Raw genomic sequence first — 25,463 nt, 5'->3', positions numbered from 1 at the left:
TTTGCTACACAAATGACTGTTACACAGTCAATGATTTATTGATTCTGCCAATACCAATGATTCCGACTGTCCAGCTCATGGTATATGATAACGAAATGTAGAATCACCATGAAGGCAATAAACATCAACAGGAGAATACAAATGTGACAAGTGTCAATAAAAAACACTGCGTAACGCCTTTATCAGGAAAAGTCCTAATTCAAACTAGTTTCACATCAAATTACAGAGTTTTCAGAAGCAGATATAGTGAAAAGCACCTCAAATTGGTTCAGTCATGATTTTCTTTTTATCCTTCTCTACACTACAGCCAAAAACTGTTTTGTTTACCTTGATCCGATGAGGTAAATGCAGAAGTAAGGGACTGTTTTGATATATTGATACATAGCAGCAGCATCAAAAAGATAAAGAATAGTCTGAACATTTTGCTGGAGTGTTTTCCTGAAGGTGAATGACAATTACAATTACAATTAGATCCAAATTGTTCATGACAGGTTTTCATAGAGTTATAGAGGTGCCACTTTGTCCAGTCGGCCGAGTTGAGGCAAACATCGCAAACCAAGCGCCATGTCTACTCCCAAATAAATCATTTGGTTAATGAAATGACTTTCTGGTGGATAAATGTCAGTGTTATAAAGCTAAATGTCGATGGATCATGAAGTCCTCGGGGGATTGTACCATCTACTGAAATTTATCACCCCTTTTCTGCCACCGAAACTGTTGATGACATACTTATGTGTAAAGGGAATCAGTCCTTTTAAATCACTGCAGCTGAACTGCTGTATAGATGTAGCTCATGTTTCTTGTACAATAAATCAACGTACTTTGCTGTTTTCTAGCTTTTAAAATCAAATAAAAATACATACTCATTCCTGCTTATTAAACTCCAACTGATCTAATCAGTGGACATATATTCTAATGGTGCACTCACATTTTCCAAATTCTACAAAAGCAAACCACTTTCTTGTGTTGAGCCCTTCATTTGGATATTAAAAAAATCTATTTTTATAGGTGTTTAAATACAATGGTCAGCTTGAAGCTTACTGAGCTCAGAATTGATAAAGTCTGTTCCTACTTCGTGGGAAAGTTGTCTGAGCCATAGTTGAGGAAAGACTGCGCATGCTCTCTGCCAAACGCCCAAACTCTTCCCATTTCTGTGACTGCGCATTAAGCTCCAGTGTTTTTTGATATTCGGCCTTCTTTAGATGAGTCTCAATGCTGGCTGCTTCAGCTTTCAGTTCAATGATAGTGTGATCTTTTTGTTCTACCTGTTAAAAAAAAGTAATCTGGCAAAACTTTATATCAAAAAAAAAAAAAATCTTCAAAACCACGAATTCACTCCTATTTCCGGTTAGGTACAAAACTTTTCTACCACACATTTAAGAAGCTTCTATATATATAATTAACAAAAGTTTATTCCATGAAAGTCACAAAAATAAAATTTTAAAGTAAAACATCTATCTAACCCTGAGGAAATAACCATATTTTCTTACTCTTCATACCTGAGGCATCCAGTTGAGACCTCCAATTTTGCCTATCAGCACCAAGTTAAGCCATGCTGTTCCAGAACAGTTTCTTTTCTACCATGTTTCTTTTGGCCATGCTATTTCTTCCCATCAGCTGTCTTATGAAGGGATATTTTGGGTTTCATTCTGTGCATATGCCCTAGTTTAGATTGCGGTTATCATATTTGAGTAGCTGTCTCTTGAAAGGATTTCTTTGTTCTTGAATACTTTTCGGAGACATTTTGTTTGATAGCTCTAGTTTCTGCATAATTTCACTATCTTCCAGCACTCACTTCAATATAGTAAGACCAAAAGAACATTGCTTCTTAATTTTGTATTCCTTCTTAGAGCTTTGGACTTCCAAATTTCTTTTAGCAGAGCAAAGGCTTGATTTGCTTTTATGAGTCTGGTCTTAACATTCTTTCCTGTATCTCTGCATCTGTTGCTACTAGACTGCCAAGGTGTGCAAATTTTGATTTTTTTTCTGCTTCTTTGGTATCAATTGTGATGGGTTTTGTTGACTTGGAATTCTGTCTCAGCCGCCGAGTGAAACTATATTTATGCGGCAATTTCGGTCTTTGTTTTCTTGTACAGCTAGCGCACCCCTATATAGCCATCAAAGACTAACGTGTTGGTTACATATTTGGATATGTTGACTTCGATTTAAAAAAAGAACATGCTAATTTGATACCTAGTTTTGAATAATGGTGTAAATAGACGTCTTGCTTAATTAGCACTGGGGTCATCAACATCTAAAAACAAAACCAAATGGTAAACATACAAGGAAAAAGGAATTATATGTAAGTGTATAATATTTTTTGCCACTTTTATATATATTCCATAATTAAGTTTGGTTTATTCATTTGTAGTGGGCCGGTTAGTCGCAGTGTTTGTTGTTAGTTTTGGCGGATCTGCTAGGATGGTGAGAGTGCAAATAGCGGTGATGGCTAGGGTAAACACGGCGTAAATTTGTTTCGACTGTATCAGAGCATCACAAAGTTTACCCTTCCAGAGGTATCTAAGGGCAAGAGAGCTTGAGACCGAAAGCATCAGATCAGAGTCGCGGAGACAGCGCGCACAGCATACACGACGAAGAAGAGACGCTCCACCAGTCTAGCGCCTCGGCGATTGACGCAGCCGTGACCATTGTTCGAGAATTAAAGGTCGCACACCTACTGAACTGTTCCTGCTTTTTGGTTCGAGTGTTGAACTGTTGTTGTCACCATACAACCCCACCTACCACTCGGTTACATTTGGCGGCTGCGAGCAGGATCAGAGTCAGCGCAGTGAAAAATGGCTGCAGAGGGCGACAGTACAGCAGAGGCTGTACGAACGTGTCATTTGTCCGGGTCTTCAGAAGTGGTGCCGGAGGGCCCATGTGATGAGTTTGAAAGAGAGGTCGAGATCGCTCTTGCCTACCCCGATGCTGACAATGCTGCGTGTGTTTATATTCTTGAACGCGCGGAGGGACCTGTAGACCGGCGAGTTGCTGATGTTCCCTCATTGACATGATAGACACGCGGAAAAGATTTGGATATTTTGAGAGAGGCATACGGCGAGCGGAGAGATGTTATAGACATTATCGCCAGTTTTTATAACTGCCGACAGGCAGCAGTGAGGATTGGTCATCGAATATGCCGCGACCACTTGAGAATTGACAGGCGACAAGCAAACCGTCTGCCTGAGGACGCCATATCCAGTAAACACACCTTTGGCGACGCTTTGTGAAAGGACTAAAAGACAGCCAGGTCCGACGTGAAACCATCCGACTGCTGCCGACCATGGGTCTTCTTTTGCCGATCTCCTTAAACGCCGACGGTAGAGAGAGAGGAGATGTGTAATGACAGGGAGGATGAGATACATCGTTCTGACTGCACGAGTCAGACAGTTGAGATGGAGCGGCCACCGACTTCACACGACATCAGACAAAGTGTTTCCCCTCCCGAGGCTAATCGTCTATCACAAACATAAATATTTTGCGACGGACAGCAGACAAGGCAGCGGGGCGGGCCAGCGACCAGCACTCCCATGACAGCGATGGGGAGGGGCAGAAGGCGAGGTTTCTGCAGGTGGTTTCATGTGGCAAAAGGATGGGGATTCATGCATGAAAATGGCGGCCAAGAGTTTTGTCCACCATTCAGTTATTCAACAAGGCAGGCCTTTCGCAGCCTAGGCAAAGGTGAAGTGGTGGAATTTGAACCCAGACTGTCATAAAGCATGAGCCACGTTCGTCTGTGGTAATCGGAGGAGTGAACTGCCGAGGCAGTGATCGTGCCGCGATTCAAGAGAAAAGTTTTCAAAACAAGCAGGTGCAACTACAACAGCGCGCAACACAACGACGGCAGAGCCAAGCAGAAGCTGCACAGGACAGATTCCATGAGCGGCGCGGCGGAGTACCTGTATAATCATCAGCCGGCCAGTGGTTTGATGACGTGCTGTGTATAACACAGTCAAGCCCCTCGTTGACGGGCACATGCACGTGCCGCAGTAAGCGACATCAAAGCAGCGAAGCCGTCTCGCAGTTAGAGGACAGTCAACTGCGGATACACAGAATTGTCAAGACTACGACAGTGACGAAGAAACTCTGTTTTGGTTATCTACGTCCCACCCATCAAGCCAGAACTACAGTGATACCAGAAAGAGACAGTGCATGTGGTTCCAGAGTGACAGTGCTGTGGTTTTCCAGAAGTGACAGTGCCTGTGGTTCCAGAAATGAAAGTGTGTGTGATGCCATGAATTGACAGTACCTGTGGTTCAGAATTGACACTACCTGTGTTCCAGAAGTGACAGTGCCTGTGTGCCCGATATGACAGTAACTGTGATTCCAGAATTGACAGTATGTAGTTCCAGAATTGACAGAAACTTGTTGATTCGCAGAAGTGACGAAATGCCTGCAGGAGCAAGCAAATTGCAGTGCGGCTTTGCTGTGAGACAGGCATAGAAACTCAATGCGTAGAAACGGGTGTGTGTGACACTATCACTGACATTTGTGATAAGACGTACATATGTTGTAACCATTAGTTTGTCTATGTTTGCTATTGTTCATTTCATTTTGCCAGGGGGGGGGCGGTGTGGGGGCGTCTAAGAATATTCATGAATACGAGACAGATGGACGGAATGCTGCCCTTATATACACCTCGTGCACGTGCAGCAGTTATTTTTGGGAAAGAATAATCAGTCGTCAGATTCAGCTTTAGGCGTAGTACAATTTTTTGTCTACAAGTGCAATCTTTACTCCCCTAGGTAAATAATACCAGCGGCGTGATATGACTAGCGTTTGCTTGGCGCGAGCAACAGATCTTCTTTAGAGTTTTTTAAAATAATTGAAGCCCCCCCCCCCCCCCGAGGGGCCAGCATAAATGAGTGAGTTGAATATCAGCCATAGTCTTGCTAGCTAAAGCTCATCAGCGAGGACGCTGTTGAGAAAGGTCCGGGCTGTAGTGGCCGTAGTCCAGTGTTGTTGTTAGTTTTGGGCGGATCTGGCTGGGAATGGTGAGAGATGCAAATAGCGTGATTGCTAGGGTTAAAACGGCTATTGTTCCGACGTATCAGGACATGCAAAGTTTACCTTCCAGAGGGTATATAAGGGCAGAGCTGAGACGAAAAGATAGATCAGAGTCGGCGGAGGACAGGCGTACAGCTACAGCGAGCGAAGATAGAAGACAGCTCCGACCTCTAGCCGCCTCGGCGATGACGCAGCGTGAATTGGGTTCGAGAATAAAGGGTGCGGCACACTACTGAGCTGTTCGCTGCTTTTTGGTTCGCGTGTTGAACTGTTGTTGTCATCATACAACCACTTACACTCGTTTAACATTGTTGCTCCTTTGAGGAGAATAGGGCCGCAATTCCATAACTTAGTATTTATTCACCTTGCTTTATCATACCTTTTTCTGCAACTCTGCCACATGATCTACTAGTAGAATTTTGTCTCGTCTGAGTTGGGCGCTTCTGCATCGCTACCCTGATGAAGACCCTCAAGTTCATTGATTCGGGATTGAAGCTTGTTCACCTTCAGTTCTGCAGCACTCAGGATGTTTCCTTTTGTGACAGCTATAAACAAATTACTATCATTGAAATATCCTTCCTAAAATCTTATTCATCTCAGATGTCATGTTTCATCCTTATAACATAATAAAGGGGATATTTATCATTAAAGAAAGATTATTTTACAACTCCCCCAAAAAAACTGTAACAGTAAACTTATATTTTAAAAACTATTTTATAACTAATAATTTCAGTAAAAAAAGGACATTTTTACTTAACATCACTTCAGTAAATCATACTCTGTATTTCCAAAAAAAAAGAGCTCACTATAACTGAACATCTCATTTTTTTAAGCTGATTATTGCCGTCATGAAAATTAATCACTATTGTCTTCTTCAAATAAGGTTTAATTGCTTTAACCATCAAACTAAAACATACTGAAGTTCTTGAGTCTCACCTCAGCTGAGAACTAGAAATGATGCATACTTGCATCTATTCTTTTGCAATATTTATTCTTCCAAAAGAAAATCGTTTTATGGGATGTATTACTTGTCTTCTGCCGAAATTCTTTGTTCCGATCTCTTACTTGTCCCATATCACCCTGGATAAATGCATGCTTCTTGGCAACAAGGCAAGCTTTCAGGTCTTTGGTGATCCATGGCTTATCGTTAGCAAACAGTTTGATTGTTTTCCAGTTCACAACACAGTCTTCACAGAACTGGATGTAGGCAGTGACAGTTTTTGTGTATTCGTCGTCATCATAGAAGCTGTCAAAAAACAGCCGCCAGTCTGTTGCCTCGCAGTGCCTCGATCTTGTCGTGTGACCACTGTTTAATCTCTATGACTTTTGGTTTAGCAGTTTTCACTTTCTGTCGGTATCTTGGGATAAGATGAACCACATTGTGGTCGGATCTCCCCATTGGGGGCCTGCATCTGCTAGCATAAGCATTCGAGACACAGCTGTAACATTTGTCTAACACACGATTCTGCCGAGTGGGACAGCTAACATGTTGGTATAGGGAGGGCAATTCAGCACTAATATCACAATTATTAAAGTCGCCAAGGATAAATACAGCCAGGTCAGTGGATCTATGTAAGGCCTTATAGTAGCTGGCTGCTATCTGAGCGGCGGCGTCCTTGTTGTCAGGTCCGTTGTTGCTACAACAAGAAGTAATATGCCGAAAGTTGTTGGATAGGGAAACCCGTTACAGCACAGTTGAAAGAGAGTGTCTAGCAATCGTGTTGGCAGTTCTCAAAATATCCAGATATCTATATGGAAAGCCGTTCGTCATCTACACAGATCATAAGCCCTTCACCTTCCTCACCGCCACTACTTATAGGAATTCTAGAGTGATGAGGTGGGCATTAGCGTTACAGGAATTTCAGTTTGAAATCAATAGGGCAATACACAACCAGCCAGTTGATTGGTGTGGGCAACACCAACCTCCCGTCTAGAAGTTCGGACCAAAGAAGTGTGTTGGTATGATGGGTTAGGTCAGCATACCATCAGGGACCTCAACCTCCAGGATCCCATTCTCCCCCGACATGGTTCCCCCTGCATGGCAAATGCCTAAAGGAGGCTACAGAGAAAAAAATGACATAAAAAGAAAGGAGAGAGACCAGTGAAGGCAGAAGATAGGAAAGATAAAACTGAAGTGTAACAGGGAGATATTTTGTTTAGAAACAGAAGATAGATGAAACGGGCGAGTAAAGGAGAAAATGAAAGAAGAGAAAGGGGCGGGCCAAGCTGGGTGTTCACCCCCGTCACAAGAAGCCGGATCCACGGTGGCAAAGTATCTAGAGAACCTACCACATGTGTGTAAGTGATGATGGATCCCAAACCAAATATTATAGAGATTATTATGCACGTTATTCTCTCCGCTAGCTGAAGCAGCACAATACTTCTTAAACTGTTGTTAACATCTAAAGATATAAGTAAGAGTGTTACCTGATCCAGGATGCACTGGTTTGTTTCCTGTTCCTTTCTGAGTTGCTCAGTCAATCTGTCCACTTCCAGTCTCAGAGCACTCTCCTTGTCCCGAAGAACCACCATCTCATTGATTCTAAGTGAATGACGCTGCTCATTGTTTTCATGCAACCTCTTTTCCTGCAGCAATATGTCACTTTATAATAAGTCAACTAGCCTGTAGAAGGTAAGGATACAGCCTCTCATAGTCCAGGGACTGTAAAGTGGTAGTGTGCCTACAGAATAACATGTAGATGGCAAATAGCGCTCTCCGGATACCACAACTGTACCTGCAAAATCGTGTACTAATTTCCCCTGGGTTGACAAGACAAATTATCCAATTACAGGCCAAAGAAATCCTGTAAGCAGCAATATTCTATATCAAAGTCAATTGTAAAGACCGCCACCTACACTCCATAGGCTTTACACTTTTGAAATTACAAAATCACTTTCTAGAGGAAACATCATAAACACAAGATTTATGCAGGTTTTTTCTCTCTGTCTCATACTCAAACAGATTTATTTATCCATAAGTTATATTACTATGTACTATACAAACCCTTTCAAGCTGTTTCTGCAGCTCAAAAATTTGCTGACTGAGTGAAGCATTTTCACGCACCAGATGTGAACTATCTTCATTAATCTTATCACAAAGGTAGCGCTCCTTTTCAGCACTAAGCTCAGTCTCTTTTTGCTTCTGACGCAGAAAGCGAATTTCATCCTTTAAAAAAAAAAATTAAAATATGCTGAATTTTATTTCTTACTTCTGTGCAAGCAATAGATCATTTGGCATATAGCAGTGGTTCCCAATTTTTTGGTAGGGTTGCAGCCCACTTTTACAATGCCCAAGTAACCAGTGATCCCTGTGACTGGTACATGAGAAGCCATTTTTTAATGACATTTTAATTTCCTAAAACTGACAAAGACAGTCACATAGCAAGACAGATTTAGTCTTAAAATACAGAGATTTAGAAACTTTAGAATCTAAAGTATTTTTTTTTTACAAGTGTTAGATGAGTTGTAGTCTTTTAATGTTAATCGCTAATGATTTATGACCAATAATCATTAATCATGATTAATGCGATGGTTGGTCTTGGCAACCGGCATGTGCATTTGTGGCTGAGAGTTTGATAAAGCCATCCTCAGCATTCGATCTGTTTCTTACCTTTGTTTTCAAATACAGAAAAGCAGAAAATTAATTCTCACAGAGGTATGTAGAGGCAAATGGAATTAAAACTCAAAATGCAAGCATGGTGACTGATACATAGTTAGACTAGGTGATTGGTAACAAATTTTCCTGAAATATGTGATCTGAGGAATCACTCCACATATCCCAGTACTTCATCAGAAATGCTGGCAATATTCAATGAAACAGAAAAAAGGATTCATACCAATGTAGTTTCACCATCTGTGACCTCAGGGCTTTTAAATAATAATAATGATTGCATGATTGCATACTCACGAAACATAAAGTAGACGGACAACACATGAAGGAATGGAACGATGAACAATAAGTACTGGTGACTTGTAGAAGACAAATATAGAAAATGCAAAGAAGGAATCAGATAACAATAACTAAGTGTGTCACGATTCAGCAGAGGAAGACAAGTATAGAAATAATAAATGGGAAGGGGGAATTTAAAAAGTAGCAGTCTGGGGTCTGTTATTAGGGATAGGGCTCAAGGAATAGGTGTATTTTCAGTGCACATTAAAAAAATTCAATAGCGGGTAGGTGGCTGATATGAATTGGCAGTTCCGTTGTTTTGCTTTACAGTAACTAAAAATCCTGTGAGAGTGTGGTAGCTCGACATCAAAACTTTTTTGAAGCAGCTGCAGAAATGCAACAATAGTTTAAGTCGACATCACCGATGCACAGATCTAAAATCTAATGGCAAGATGTAACAGTAGAAATAAAATGGCCCAGGAAAAGATGATGTGGCAGAAATCCACCCAAGAATGTAGCAAATATTGTAACAGATGTACTGATGAACATTACTCTCATATCTGTAATGCATCTTAAAGTAGAGTAATTTAATGGAGATATTTCTTGCATCTTGATTTTACTGGCATCTGCAAGAATTCAGTTTCAACATGCAGGGTTTTATAAGTGTTTCTCCAATAATGTAAGGTTTCTTCTGTTTAGCAATTTCCATATTAACAAAATATCACTCAGTCTGAATGACATCAACACATGGGTCAATTAGTAATGCTCATGTATATAACTTCCCGTAAGTGAAAGGCATTATGTTGAACTGCAAATAATAACTATTTACAATAATTTTGATGATTACAGATGTTATGATTAAAGTTGACACTAAATAAAAAGGATTGTTGAAACTTTAGGTTTAGCGACATTGATCTTTAAACTTTCAAGTGATTATTGCTAATCCCATGGTCACCCTCTGACAAATCCTTCATGACCCCTTTGTGCACATGTACACACACACAAAAAAGAGAAAGTAAGTCCAATAGGTAGCAAAAAGGAAAAGATTAAAAGCAGATTAAAAGATTAAAAGAAGCTTCAATCACTTTGCAAAATAATGTATTTTACATTAGCTTTCATACCCTGAGGTCTTGGGTGACCTTGTCCTGTATTTGAATGGTACTGTTGTAATACTTCTCTTCTACCTCTCGTAGTTGTGTTTCCATTGAAACGAGCTCTGTCCGCTTGTCATCTAGGGCCAGCTGAGTGAGTCTATGCTGTTCAATTCTCTGCTCTAACTATGTAAATGTTTAAACAGAAGTATACAATAAGGAAAAAGTGGGAGAATTACATGTACTTATTTATTTTTACAAATAAATCTACAGACAATTTCAACATTCAAGTTTAATGTCAAATAGGCCATTATTTTCTTTCAAAGTTTAATACCCTCTTTTAGTATATAAGTAATAATAAGCATAAATAAAACTTTCTGTGAACTGTTTGTTTGTTTGTGTTTAACGCTGTGCCAGCAACTAGGGTTATATCATGGCAAAAAAAAAAAAATCTTAAATTTAAAAGTTTGGGGACAAAACCTCCTGAGTGATATAATCATAACATTTTTTAACAAATCAACGCAAGAAATAAGCAATACGTAAAAGAGTGGGTAAAGCGTAAAAAGGTATGGTGAAGCCCACAAAGGCCACCAACAAACCAAGAAAACCAAAAGAAAACAGTTATGAGGACATAAAATTTCTTAAATCTGATGGTAAAGTCCTATCCTCCTTAAAAATGTAAAGACTGCTGCCAGTGAAACAAATGACATCAAAAGAAATGGATGAGAAAAAGAAAGCAGGAGAGGGAACAGTCAAGACATAAGATAGGAAAGATAAAACTGAAGTGTAACAGGGAGATGTTTGTTTAGAAACAGAATATGGATGAAAGGGCCAGGTAAGAGAGACAAGGAGAAGCATAAGAAAAAGGGGTGGGCCAGCTTAGTCATCGAGCCAGAGAAAGGCTGGGCCTTCAACCTCGGCAAGAGAAGCCGGTCCCAAGGGGCAACAACCAAGTGGGTAAACTTTTTTTCCAAAATGGTGTGTCTGTGCCAGGGACACACTTTTTTTCTCTATGTTGTTTAACTTCTGCCTTGAGAAAATTATGCGATACACTCCAAGATCACACCTCCAAATCAATTGTTGAGAGGTCACTCTGAAACCTTCACTATGCTGATGACATTGATCTGATTGCAGGCAGCAACTATGTCTCATTCACAAACTCTAGAACCGGAGTGGCAAAATCATGCATTTGATATCAAGTTCTTGAAAGGGACTCCATCTGGTCTTTCACAGGGAGCAGAAGACAAACGACTTCATCCACAGCCTAGTCACCCGCTTGGTGAATCCCTAGGAACCTCTGCTTACTATGGTCAAGCGACATAAGCTAATGCGGTTCAGTCATGACACCTTGCCAAAGATGGTCCTCCAAGGGTATAATCAAGATAATCAATGTCAGGGAAAGCATAAGAGCTGGATAGCTAATGTGAAGAAATGGACCATTGTCCACTGGGGGACCTTCTCACAATGGTGCATGACTGGCACGGTTGGCTATGTTCCTCTCTGCTGTGTCCCATTGTGTCTTTCCTATGACTGGAACTTCCAGATGAGAAGACTTTGCAAACACTGATTTTTTTAACCTCCGCATGTGACATTTGTTGAAGGGATGATGATGATGTTACTGCAGTTAAATCTAATGTTTGATCTACAAGGTCAGAATCTGCTGCAACCCCTGTAGTTTAATTAATCTGCTACAATTGCTGCATTGTCCTTCTATTATGAAAACTATTCTTTGAAAGCATTATTTTATTGTCCTTTTAGAAAGCTACAAAGTTTTGCCATTACCTGGGCTTTAAGTGTCTGGATTTGTCTCTCAGAATTTTTTAGTGCAATAGTACTTTTGTCTATTTCAGATTTAGCTTCCAGTAACTGGTTGTCTTTATGGTTCAATTCTTGCTCCAGACGATCCTTTTCAGTTTTTAGGGTTACAACTTCATTTATGAGTAGTTGTTTGTCCTTTCCTCTTGCCACTGTAACCAAAATGTTTTCTTCACTTTCATAATTATAAGAATTAAAAAAAAAATAAAAGAAACTGCAAGTACAAAGTTTGCTTGATGGCTTTTCTACAACTGCATTTTGTAAAGGGACAATTTACTTCCTTTATTTGACAGTTTGAGACTTCATGCTTTTGATAAGCTAGGATGATATAGAAAGTAAAATATAGCATCTTTCAAAGATGTATATTGTACATGGCCTGAAAGAATTATCAGCTGAATGTGGTTGATAGTGAACAAAAAAAAAAAAAAAAAACTCCACAAACAAACAAAAAACCAGCAAGTAAAAAGAAATATGCAAACCCTCTTCTTCATGAAGCTGGCTTTCAAGTTTATCCTTTTCAGCAGCTATAATATTGATCTTGGACTCCTTTCTTTGCATCTCGACATTCATGTCATCTATCTCTCCTTGCATATCCTGCAATATATACCATAAATAACAGCACTCAAGTAGCTCTAACCTCTTTTCAAAAAAGCTGTGGATGTTTGCTCTTTACAGTCAGTATTTATAACATAAATAAACCATAGTAATACTATTTCTTTGCTATAACCAATAGGCTGTAAAGAGCCATTAAAATACATTTATTTACTGTTTGATACTTGACGGCACTCTTCGTTTCATATTTTCTTGCTGTTCATTGAAAAGTGAGTTTTTAAAGGTCTAGTGAAGTGCAATTTTTTTCTGATTACTGGGTTAAGCATAGCCTAAGGTTCTATACTTTCAAATCTGAATACTGCATTCCCCCAACCCTGCTTTTGAGAAACATCACTTTAAACACCACTATGTACAGAAAAAGGTCAAATTAGTTTGTTTTCAAATACCCCCTAATGAACTTATGGTTTCAGTTCTCCCATTGGCTGTAGCTTTGACAGAGTAAATGTATCTATGTATTTTCCTGATGTTTATGTTGTTGATGCTTGTAGGCATGTATCTCTAGAATACAGAAAAAGTGAGATTTGAAAACTGCATCCTACTAGACCTTTAATTGAATGTATAATTACTGCTGAAGTATAACAATTTTATCAAAATAATAAACTCACACGAAGCTTGGACACCATACGCTCAGCTTCAAGCACCATCTGAGAGTGCAAGCGAGTGGCTTTGTGGGTCTGTTCTCTTCTAGATTCTTGTAAAAGATTGTGTTTTCCCATTTGATTTTAAATATAAATAATAATGTTTAAAAGCAAACTTCATGAAAAGCTAATTATCAACTATTAATTTATAAGACCACTTGTCTTATAGGTAATCTTGGGAAAGACAAAGGACGAGGGAGTAAACCACATGGCAAATTGAGATGTTAACAAAGGATCACTGGGCAAAGGCTTTCTACAATGAAAGACTGGCCAGGGCTCAAGGCCTACATGTCTGCTACCAAAGCGACCCATCAGTTGAAAGATCTTGGTTGTGGTCTCACATGGAGGAGATGGGTATCACCAACTGAACATGCCCAGAGAAAGGACAGTGGCTAGGAAAAGCAGAAGTATCAACCTTGATCTGTAGAGGCCTGGATTAAACAACGACCAGGATGGATGGGAGCAACAAAATATGTGCTACTGAAGCCATTCAGTAGACTTGAAAAACAACATCCACTGAATTGTGAAACATTTGACATCAAGCTGGAATGATATTAATGAGAACTTGTGGGATTAGTGGCGGTCAGATGTCCAGAATTCTGGGAAACATCAATGGATGAAAAACACAAGATCTGGTACAGCGGGAAAGAAACAAACCATAAGCTTTGTGTAGGCTGCCTAATAAAAAGAAATGGATTAAAGCCATTATTAGCTGAACTGTCATTTCCTGCAGACTGCTTTTCATTCACATCTTTGCTTGGCATCACAATGCTACCATTGTCCATGCTTACACTTTGACCTCCTCCAATAAGATAAAGTGAACAACTTCATAAAGAAAAGACCATAAAGACAGTCCCAAAGAAGGATGTCAAAATCGTACTCAGTTGCTGGAATGTAAAGGTCTGCGCAGACACTTTCCAACAAGAGGGATCGAGAGTAGACAAATGTAGTCTATGAAAATCTAGGACAAGGGCCTAAAACTTCTAGAGTCACCAGTATCCTCAACTTCACAAGGAATCAAGGACACAACCTGGGTATGTGATACAGCTGTTTTCTTTTAAACTTTTAACTACCATAACACTTTTATAGTTTTCTTTCAAAACAAAGGATACAAATAATTGGCTTCCAGTTCTAGAAAATAGATCTGTTGCTGCAAGTTGCGAATGTACTCTACTTCAATGTTTGCCAATTCACCAGACTTGCTAGTTTTGCTGGTAAACAAAAACACACACACACATATATCAAAATATGCATGAAAAATTATTACCATTCATGGTAAAGTTAAATAAGATCTAATTTTGTTATGTGCATCTCCTTAGCTATTCCTTAACAGGATAACATATGGTCACAGGATTTTTATTTACTGTGCAGCATAACAATGACACTCTCTCCCTTTCTCTGTTTGCCACCTACCCACTATTGAATCCTTTAAATAGGCACTGAAAATGCATAACTCTTAACAACAGTTCACACAATGCTAGTCCTTTTTCACATATTGCACTCCCTTTTCCACTTATTGCTACTTGTTTTGCACCTGCAAAATCACAACACTCTCAGTCCTTGTTACTTGGTTCCTCTTTGCATTTCTATATTTATTTTTTATTCATCATTGGTACAGGTGTCAGGTTAAGATAGCATGTGAGATTATTTTAGCATGAAAAAAGGCAGATAGCATGGCCTTTTTAGTCTGCTTTTGATACATGTACAAACTTAATAGAGACATTGTTTCTGTCAGAGTCCTTTCCTTTACTCAGTGTACAACTGTGATCAAACATACTGTCAAATAAACCCTGGCAAATTTTTTAATGGAGTTCAGAAAAATTTGTCAATCACATATTCAACAATATTTTCTCTTATGAACTCTTTTTCATCTTCATAAACTCTGCACTTAATGATACTCTGGTCAAACTGACTTCTAACATATTATATTACTTACAAGTAAATATTTTTAAAATTTAAACAAGAGCCAAGAAAGAGCATTGTGATGTGCAAGTGTGGCAGAAAATGGCTTAGATGCCAGCCAAAGACCAGTTAGCAAGCTATTTAGTATGCAGGTTAGTTTTTGTCCAGAGGTGACCATGACAAGAATTAACCCCACCTCCCACTAAGTGCATCCCAGCATACAAAGTACTGTCTTCCAATTAAGTCAGCCATCCAAGGCACAACCCCCCTACTACTGGTGAGTACAAAAGGGAAGGTCTAAGGTCAGCAGACAGAAATACATATAGACATAGACAAATACTGCCTCCAGAATTCAGACACAAACTTACTACAGCATACAAAGCCCATTCAATTACAGTGACAGTTCGTCACTCAAACCGCTTTGTGCTCTAACATTTCTATCCTAGGCCAACATTTTTAAAAGAATTCTATTTCAGTGCTGGACTACTTTCTCATCATTTCTGCACAAGACACCACACTTCTAGTTAAAAGAAAGGGGAAAGTGTAACTCTGCATGTCAGTTTCCAGCAGTAAAGACCTACTTGTGGTGCAGCGCTCATGATCTTATGGGTTTGTTTTAAAATATATATATATACATTCACACACACATATATTCATACTATATAGTTACAGTATCATGGAAATTATGAAACTTTTATGAAGGGGGAAACAAGTTTTAAAACAATTGATTAACAAAAACAAAACAAAAAAGAACTTATTGCCAAGAATGAGAGTGGAATGTCTTTTCTTTTCATTGCCACATATTATCATATGTGGATTTATTCTACATCCTTTGAAATTTGTCCAGAAGAAGGTTAAGGAGATCAATGAGTACAGAGTTGCATTAATCAAGTAAGACACAAAAGCAGACATAAGCATTTTTGGTGACAAACTGACAGGAAGATCTGAGCCTGCCCAGCTCAAGGAAGATAGCTTTACAGACCTCATTTCAAAAGATAACAATGCATTGATGATAACACCAACATTCCAGAAGGTCTAGGAGAGAAAGATGCTAACTCAAGAGAATGTTAAGGTAGAAAAGGATGGCACACATTTCAACTTTAGAGGCTATTGGAAGGACCTCAGTTGGGTTTTTTTGGTCATTCATTTTCAGTTTGTTGATGGACATCCAGGCTTTTCACAGTCTATGTGCTGTGTGGTGGTGCTTTCAAAACCGGGAATAGTAGAGTTCAACCTCTTTCTATGAAATGGCAATGTTTATGTAATATCCACAACATAATTTTACTTTTTAGCTTAGAACTGTTGGGACAGTCTTGCGAGACTTTTTTTTTTAACTGATGGATGCGCATCTCTTCCACTTTCTTCTGAGGCGGGAAGAGAAGCAGGGAGGCCAACAAAGGCAACTATTAGTTTACACTTACAAGTTTTGTGATAGTTCAGGTTTGTAAAAAACTATTTTAAAAGTTTAAGGTTATGGTAAGCAGATTTTGTGTGTTTCTCGATTGCTGTACCTAGGATGATTGTGGATTTTTCATAGGAGGAAAGAAATATTATCCTTCTGTAGCAATTCATTTATGGCAAAGGTTGTAGGAGAATGTCGATGCTTAAAATTAAAAGAATAAAACGTATGTTGTTTTTGTTACACATACCACCATATCAGATTTTTCATTAGTGAGGGGAAGTAGATATTTTAAGTAATGAAACTAATACAACTTTTGTATATTTTAGAGATGCCTGTATATGGAGTGACTTGCTGTTCAAATTTTTAAGACATCTGTGTTCTGGATAAGTTAACCATATTATTTGAGTTTAAGTTAAATTCTGATAGAGCAATTGATATACAGAATTACGGGGGACGATCATGCCGCTTTTAGACTTTTACATGTCATGCATTTCCTGTTAGGGTATGCTATTTCAGTGTACTAAATGGTTTTTATGCATTCTGATTTCAGGGAAACATTTCTACATTTGTTTGTTATCCATCCATTCGTTCTTCCTTTTCTCTTTTTGCCTGCTTGTTTACATTTTCACACCAGTTGCACCAGTGTGTGTATGGGGATATACCATGTGCATTTTTAAAAATATTTTCCCTGAGTCGCCATCTTGTTTTTCTGAAATAAAATCTGAGAACACTTTGATGACTTATGTGTCCAGGAGCAAAAAAAATCAACCACTCCCAAGTGAGAGCCAACTATGTTTATAAATGTAAATTGTGAGAATATAGTAGGGGAGTTATTCACCAACATTTGAGGACATAGTAACTCATACCAAGCTAAAATCTGTGAATGAAAAAAAAGTTTGCACCATACTTGACCTTTAATGTCTAATCATCCCCAAACACTGTCATTTATGACTCCCCTGCTTCTAACAACCATCCCCACAACACCAGGAAATATCAGTCTCTTTATCTATAATCATAATCTCACTGATATTTTGATAAGGAAATCCAATGAGGTCTTTTACCTGCTAAAATTTAAATCAGCCATGTTGCCTGTACTTTTATGCAAGATGCTGCTGACTGAAGACTTTGTGGACACTGTCTGGCCAACATCTGTCAAATATGAATGTGAAAAAGCGCATATATTATTTAACAACTTTACATCGACGACTGATATATTTTAAAATAAGTCATTTGTGTGTCACAAAGCATTAATCTCATCTATACATTCATGTAAGCACACACACACACATATGCATGCACTTACAGATACCCCAGTACTAGAAGTATAGTTTATTTGCCGTGTTTGCAAAGACCAAAAACTTTTAAAAACCACTCTTAGAAAGCTTTTATTCAAGTTTATAATACAGAATTACCTAGCTCACCTTAAATGATATAAAACTATGTAAGTTGTGCTGATTTAAGCTTTATTTTACATCTTTAAGTTTTAAAAGTTTTACTTTACGTCTTTATTGTCTACTTCTGTTTACAATAGAGATAAACATTTTTCTTTGTTGGAAGCTTAAACATACAGTCACACCCCACTCTTAACCTCCCCTCCTTCCTAGCAATAATTATCAGAGGTGCACACGAGAGCACACACACACGCACACGGTACATTTGTTAATCCTGTTCAAGAGGGATATTACACTTGATGTGAAGGATTTTGCAAAAACACTCTTCTTGGCCACTAGTTGTTTCTATCTGTTTCAGAGGGAAGCACTTGAAAATAGTGATGTAGTGGGTGATAGAGGTCTATGATAATACAGCTCTCTGGCGTGTTGCATAAGCGTAGCGAATTGAGCAAAACTAGCCAATCAAGCCAAAGCGTAGCACAGCGCACCCCTACAAGCAAGCAAAGCTAGCAGCCTTTGGAGGTCCTACACTTTCCGGCGAGCTCTGCGTTGCACAGGACCGCTAGATTCGCTAGGCTAGCTTTGCTCGATTCACTACATGCTATGCAACACACCACAGATATATAGGTCACTGAGTGGTCTCTGTGGAAGGCTAATGATATTGTGGGCAATCTTGACCACCTATCAAGAAAGTCTTATCTTTGATGGAGAAAATGCCAAGCCACACTGACACATTAAATGTGAGAATGCTTTTGATCCAGCTGCGATATACTGATTCTAGACAAGGGCCACTGACACCAAAATTCCTTGATTGCCCAGGCAGAAACAGGCATTGATGTGCTTTCCTGGAAATGATGTTAGTGTTTTCCTGGAAAGAAAGTTTGATATCCAGCAGTGTCAAAGTACTTACACCTGTTCTACTGTCTCATTGCCAATAACAAAAGGTGTGTGGGCAGGTTGATGCTTCTTCCTAACAAGGACCAATTCTTTAGTTTTAGAGGCACAGAGCACCAGAAAGCATTCTTCAAACCACAAACGTAGTTTCTTAATTTGAATAAAATAGCTTTCCAGTGAGTCCTTGTCCTTGAGATGAGCAACCAACACCATGTCATCTCCAAACTTGATCAACAATAGGGCACAATTGGAAAGATATCTCTGGACTTCACTGGTGTAGACAGAGAACAAGATTGGGGACAAAACACACCCTTGTGGGACATCTGTTTTTAACTGAATTGATTTTTTATGTGCTTAATTTTGAATTATACTTTCTATAATGCTTTTATTCATGTTAACAACAATCATCATCCAGCCTTTATAACTGCACATTGACCACAGTCAGCCTTCAGGTTCAAACATTTGCTTTAACCACTAAACTGTTCACTTACCTAAAGATAATAGTACTGATGCATGAGCTTTCCTCTTTAAGTCTGAAAACATTTCTAATTTTCAGCCTATTCTTTTTCTACAGCAGTAGTAAGCTGCTGTGATTCAGTGCCCATTAAAAATCTTGTAGTTTCTTTGTTTATAAAATCTCTTGAAAAGTTCTTAATTTTTTTGTGGTAGAAAGAAGGAATGTGTGAGAAGCATCAAGATCTGTGAAATCTACTAAATAAAATTTTACCTTTGGAATGCTTTACGATGGTGATTCTTGATGAAGGATTTTGTGAACCACTACGAGTACTTGGAGATGGAGTTCGTGACCTTACTGTAGGCATAGTCTGAGATGGTGTATTGCGCACAGCATCTGATGAGCTTGACAAACGTAAAGAACGCCTCCATTCATGAACATCTGGTGTCTGTATACCTACTGGCTCAGTTATCTTAGGTACACCTGCCATAATTCTCACAAATAATCTGCTGTATGATGTTCTTGAGACTGATGCTATTTATATTATTAAAGTCTTTGACGTTTTGATTTTCCTCAGTGTTAGTCTTTGAAGCTTTAACCTGTATCACGCCAAAGAGAAAGAAATTATTTAGATTTAAAAAAAAATAAGTTTTAGAATCTTGCTATTTCTTTGGAAAGAAAGACAAACAACCAAATTAAGTACAGTGGAACCTCTGTTAGCGAACGCCTCGGATAGCGAATATTTCGGTTAACGAACAAAAATTTTGTTACAAATTTGTCTCGGATAGCGAACAAAATTTTGGATAACGAACATCCACATAAACTACACGTGACCGACCAGCATGTCATCATTCGCGCTCGAGACACAGTTACGATTGGTCGTTCCTTATCTGTGCGCATTCTTCTTATTTAGTGATTGTTTTGCTTTATTTTAATAAGATAATTCTCAATCATGGCTCCAAAGAAGATTAAGAGCAATAGTAGTGAGGTAGTGATAATGAAGCGGCCAACAAATGAATTGAAAAAGGAAAATGATTTCAAAGTACAAAGGTGGCATACATCTGTCGGATATGTGATGTATTACCGAAGAGTTTTACAAAAAAGGCAGAAGGAACAGACACTGGACAAGTTTTTTTCCTTTAACCTCAAAGCTATAGAAAAGGGAAGTCACCCCCGATTTTATAATGTCACGTGTGCTCATGGAGGGGGAATCAAAGCAGTAATTCCACCCCTTCCTCCCCACACCTGCTTCCAACCACGCCGTCAAAATGGTAAGTTTTCTGATGTTTAAATGCTTTCGTTAATGTTTTTATGTTTATTTAACTAAATTTATAGTGTATTATAACTGTTCTCATTAAAACAAATACCTATATAGCCTGTAACTTTCAAATATTAGCGAGTCAACAGGGGCTGGGAACCAATTAAATCTATTTCCTCTATTTCTTATGGAAAAAATTGTTTCGGATAACGAACAGCTTTCCAGAACAGATTAAGTTCATTAACCGAGGTTCCACTGTATTAATTAACATGAACATGACTAAGGTGACCAGATGTCCTGATTTAGGCAGGACAGTCCCACCTGCTTATAAGATGTCCCGGTGGGATGCCCAATTCTCACTTTCATCTAAAATGTTGATCAATGTCCCGCTTGTATTTAAAAATTGTTATTACTATACATTGATTTGCACTTGTGCCTTTTGGTTTTGGCTTTTGCCTATTGCTGTTTGATTAATAATTTCAAATATCTCCTAGTTAACAGCCTTTTGGCATCCCCCTCCACCCACACTTTTCATTTTTTTCGGTACTCTTTGAAGGTGACGACACTTCATGGTGACCACATGACCTGCTTTCGCTCCTAATATGTCTGATCACCTTAACATGACTATCGCTCAAGTTACATATAATGATACATAATAACTATCCTGAGGATAAATCTACTTTGAAAAAAATTTAAATGTAATCATGAATTCAAGGAAACATAAAGAATAGTAAGAAAAAGAATCCAACATTCAAAACTGTGAACTTGACCACCAGTTATATGGTTATCAATGCTCAAATTTTCTTGCATCAACTATTATCATTATAATGAGTGATCTTAGTCAATAATTTGCTCTCTTGTCTCATGTGCATAGGTTGAACTCCTGTGGGTAACAACTGTCAGACATTAACTATTTAGTTGAAAAATGGTACATTTTAAATGCATGAAAATTATTCTAGCAAGCACATACCAAAAACATGCTTTATAGAAAAGTTAATAAAACTCTGTATTTGTAAGATACTTGATCCCTTGCTGCTGTGTTTGTACTGACTACCATATTATTAAGTCATAGTTTTTACAAAACATTTGGAAACTGAGCACGCTGGTAAAATACTGTGAAAACAAATCTGTATATCTTTCTGTTTTCCAGTAAGACCTGATAATAATTAAATGTCGATAAACTATAGTGAGACATTCTAAACGGAAAGCTATGGGCAATTGTGGCTACAGCAGAGGGCAAGTCTTAACTCGTCCTTCATATTAAACTAACTACAAAGATAACAGTTATCCAATGGGCCATAAAAATTCTGATGTTGTGCATTGGGGTGAAAGTAAAAAGTATGTAGTAAAAAATACTTACTTGTCAGTGTCGATCAGGTCCTGTGTTGTGATCTCTTTTCCAAGCACTCTCCCTGAATGTGACAATCTGTTCTCTTAAACAATTGGTCACCGGGAGTTTGGGCGGGGTATCCCGATTACCCACACCCTTTCCGCACAGCGCAAATTACATCCAACCACGGTAATGCAAGTTCGTGATCCAACTTTGCTGTGCATGGCAACGGTCTGCTCCGCACTGTTGGCGGCTTAATCCATTTTAACTTTGACGAAATTCGAAAAGATTTAAAACTTTGTGAGACATAAAAAAAAAATTTATAGCAACCGTTAGGCTGAGTTTTCGTTACTTGCGGTGCTACTAAACGTTTGTGAGGAAGTAATTGCTGCTTACCTGACCGGTCCTAAAACGGAAGTGATGAAACAATGTTCGATTAGCAGTCGAAGTGGAGCACGAGGTGTTTTACGCTCAACATTATTTTGTTCATATATCAAGAACGATTAGTGAAAACAGAATTAGTGTCTCACTTCATCAAGTTCATACTAATAAAATAATGCTTACGCCAAATATGTGGAGTAGGGTTCAGCGTCATCCCACGGATGGACAGCTGGCAGACGATTTTTTTTTTTTTTTTTTTTTTTTCACTTCACTGCTAGAACGAGGCTCCATACCAGTAAGCTTCCAGTATTATTCACATTTTCGATTAAGTACTAAAACGAGGCATTAAACGATATAGCTTACGGTTTATTCACATTTTTTTTTGTTACGGCTCGCCGAGACTAACAGCGGATCACTTCGCAAGAGGCCAAGAGTGAGTCTCGGCGTACAATCAGTCCATAAATACACGCCCATGGTCATCCAATGAATTGTAATGGATCAACAAGCACATTTGGGGTTTTGTACAACCAGGTATGCGAAGTTCAAAAATGTACAGCAAAGTAATCTGCAACCAGGAGAACACCTCCCTTTTCTGCCCCTAAAAGACAAAAATAATTTTTTTTAACTGTTTCCTCTTTTGTCAAAATATTTAATAACTGCAAGAAAAATCAGTTTCTGATAACATTTGCAGTGTTAGACAATAATTATCAATAGTATAGGCACCGGTTTTCATTTCTAGTCACAAGGTAAAAGAAAGTCTGAAATGACAGCATAAAGTCTCTTGACCTGATGACAGCTGGAATGTAACCATCCCTTGCATCCATCCCACAGACTGATTTTGATGCCTCACTCACTGTCCTGACATAGCATTCCACTCCCTGAGAGTGGCAAGGTATCTAATGAAGGACTGAGTGGCTAGAGTTCTTCATCTCAGAGGTGCTTTTTGAGAGTGCTTCCATTGCAATGTTTGAGCATTCTCTTTTTAGTTTGGGTAGTGGGAATTCTCTGGTTTGCTTTTGAGACCCACCAGCTGATTGGCAAGTGGTCTTTATTATGTCTACTGCTGTCTTTCTTTTGACTCTATCGTCATCTCCAAGCATCCACAGAAGAACATTCTCCTGATGGGCCCAAGTATGTGTTTCGTTGTACTGCGGGCCATGTTATATTCCTGCTGGCCGATGATAAACTCTGTTGCTTAATTTGTTGAAGCAAGGGCTTTGGTTCGTGGGTGCATTTTGGGTGACACTTGATGCTAAATCATACAGGTCTATAGCAGTAGACGATGAAGTGTGCCAGGGAATACAGTTCGTTACTTGGTTGCACTTTTGCCACATACAGCCCCCATATCCTGCTAGCAGTTGTGAGCCATCTGGCCATCGACATGGACCCAGGCTTTTCCTGCAGTAAATCGTCACTGATGCTTCCACTTCTAATAGCTATGATCATTTTGTACAAGTAGGCTTGGTCATTACTGAGTTTGCTGACTTCGATTTCTGAAAGAGGATCACAGTCGGCAATGAGTCGAAATCCTTATGCAGAAAGTGGCAATGATGTGCAATTTAACCAATGCATAGACATTGGTCCCTTCCACAGTGTGGGTCCTTCAGTTGGACCAACTGAGTGTTTTGCAGAGCTGGTGGAATGGAGGCTCCTTCAAGTATAAAGAGCAAATAAACCACCGCAAAGGGCGACCAGCGTGATGTTCTGGCAGATATATTGCCCCACCGCGGTGCCCAGTGATCACAGCTGAGCTGTCAGCTCCAACTGCCATGATCTTGTCAGGCGTTTTCCCATCTTTGTTTAAAAGCCCTGGTGAAGCCACTTCTTAAGAAATCCCGCTTGACGTCAACATGTTGAACAACTATCACCCAGCTTCCAACTTGTCTTTTCTCTCAAATATCATAGAGAAAGTAGTTTTGACACAGTTCTGGGCGTACTTACAAGAGCACCAGCTCATCTCCCATGCTCAGTCAGCATATAGACCTGTTCACAGTACTGAAACTAATTAAAGTGACCACCGACATATTATCTGTCCTTGACAGTGGTGATGTTTCTGTACGCAAGGCTAAAGGCGGTCAAACCCCACTGTAGTCATGAATTTACCCTTTTTCAAAAACATTATTAAAAAATAACTAAACAAGATAGAACAACAATTTAAATTGATTATGACAGATCAAAATGTGTAGAAATAGAACAAATTTACCTTAATCTTGCTTGAGAACTCACTCTGATAATCCAACGAAAATTAGGTATATGAAGTGAAGTTTGGAAAAAGTTTTTCTTACACATTTAAAACATGGCGTGGCCCGAAATTCGGGAGCAGATGAAAACCGTTTTTACACCATTCGTGGTCAAATTCTACTTCATCTGAAGCAGGAATGTCCTCTTGGATGTTCTTTCTTTTGTTATTCGACGTTTCAGATGCATGGTGTTCACAGTATGTACACAGGTAGTGTAGAATATCGGCGAGACTTCCGTTCAAACGTACGTCATTCGTCGTGTAAGGGAGATAATTGTGTTCAGAAATATCTAAACTATCTTATTTATTAAGTTTTTCTTTTAAACCACGAAATGTAAAGGCCTAAAACAAATTACAACAATGCATCAGCCTTATGTGTATACTGCGTAAACAAGCGAGCGGGGCAAAATCAGCCACCCGTGTGAGTGCGTAAAGAAAGAGTTAACTCAGGGTTAGGGTTATCTCACTGTTGAGGGTCAAACATGTTGCCCTGCTCCACCTTCTTGTGGCGTTCATCAAGGCTCAGTACTCGGCTCAGTTCTGTGAACACATAAAAATACTCATTAAAAAATAATTTTCTGTTCTGGTTGGTACCTAATTAGAGCATACTATAATTTGAGAATGAGTGAGAGCCATAAATTAAGGCGTTAAATTGATCTATGCTATTTCTGGTTTTTCACTGATGTAAAACAATAAATAATAAATGTGTTGGGGGACATCGATCAATTCTGTACACATGGTAAAGGTATGCACTTTTTTTTTATCCCAGTCTAGAGTCGCATTCAAAGCCATTTATGCTTGGCGAAAATTCTCATACACATTCAGCACCATGTTTCTGTTCCGGCAAAGTGTAAAATCACTTTGAAGACTATATATATATCTTTTATAACACAATATATATATATCCTTCTATAACACGATACTTCTTCACTTTGATAAGTTTGCTTTTAAACGTTGATGTACGAGACTAAGTATACGACTCGTAATAATACAGAAAACTCGATTGTGACTACAGACTGATCATAAAGTCTGTGACTGTGACCCCACTTAAATTCTTACATCACTATATAGGGTCGCTTTCTGCTTGTATTGGAACTCATTAGCGATTTGCCATGTTTTTTTTTTAATATTTATTTTCGCCACCAATAATGCATCTTATA

At 38.8% G+C, this 25,463-nt stretch overlaps 1 protein-coding gene across 1 annotated transcript; it reads right to left on the bottom strand.

Annotated features, from left to right (window-relative positions):
• Positions 1-24,047, bottom strand: LOC112561681 (cingulin-like). The gene is given in 14 exon segments (XM_025234291.1): positions 1-1,265; positions 5,387-5,448; positions 5,451-5,552; positions 6,991-7,066; positions 7,435-7,593; positions 8,012-8,173; positions 10,018-10,173; positions 11,770-11,954; positions 12,282-12,396; positions 13,020-13,098; positions 14,165-14,263; positions 17,418-17,505; positions 19,369-19,694; positions 21,714-24,047. Coding segments are annotated over 13 exon segments (1,719 nt in total). The 5' UTR covers positions 19,586-19,694; positions 21,714-24,047; the 3' UTR covers positions 1-1,046.
• Between the last annotated feature and the right edge of the window lie 1,416 nt (positions 24,048-25,463).

The sequence above is a fragment of the Pomacea canaliculata genome, linkage group LG4 (assembly GCF_003073045.1).
Source record: "Pomacea canaliculata isolate SZHN2017 linkage group LG4, ASM307304v1, whole genome shotgun sequence".
NCBI classification, from domain to species: Eukaryota; Metazoa; Mollusca; class Gastropoda; order Architaenioglossa; family Ampullariidae; genus Pomacea; species Pomacea canaliculata.
This window is presented reverse-complemented; position numbering and strand designations above follow the sequence as displayed.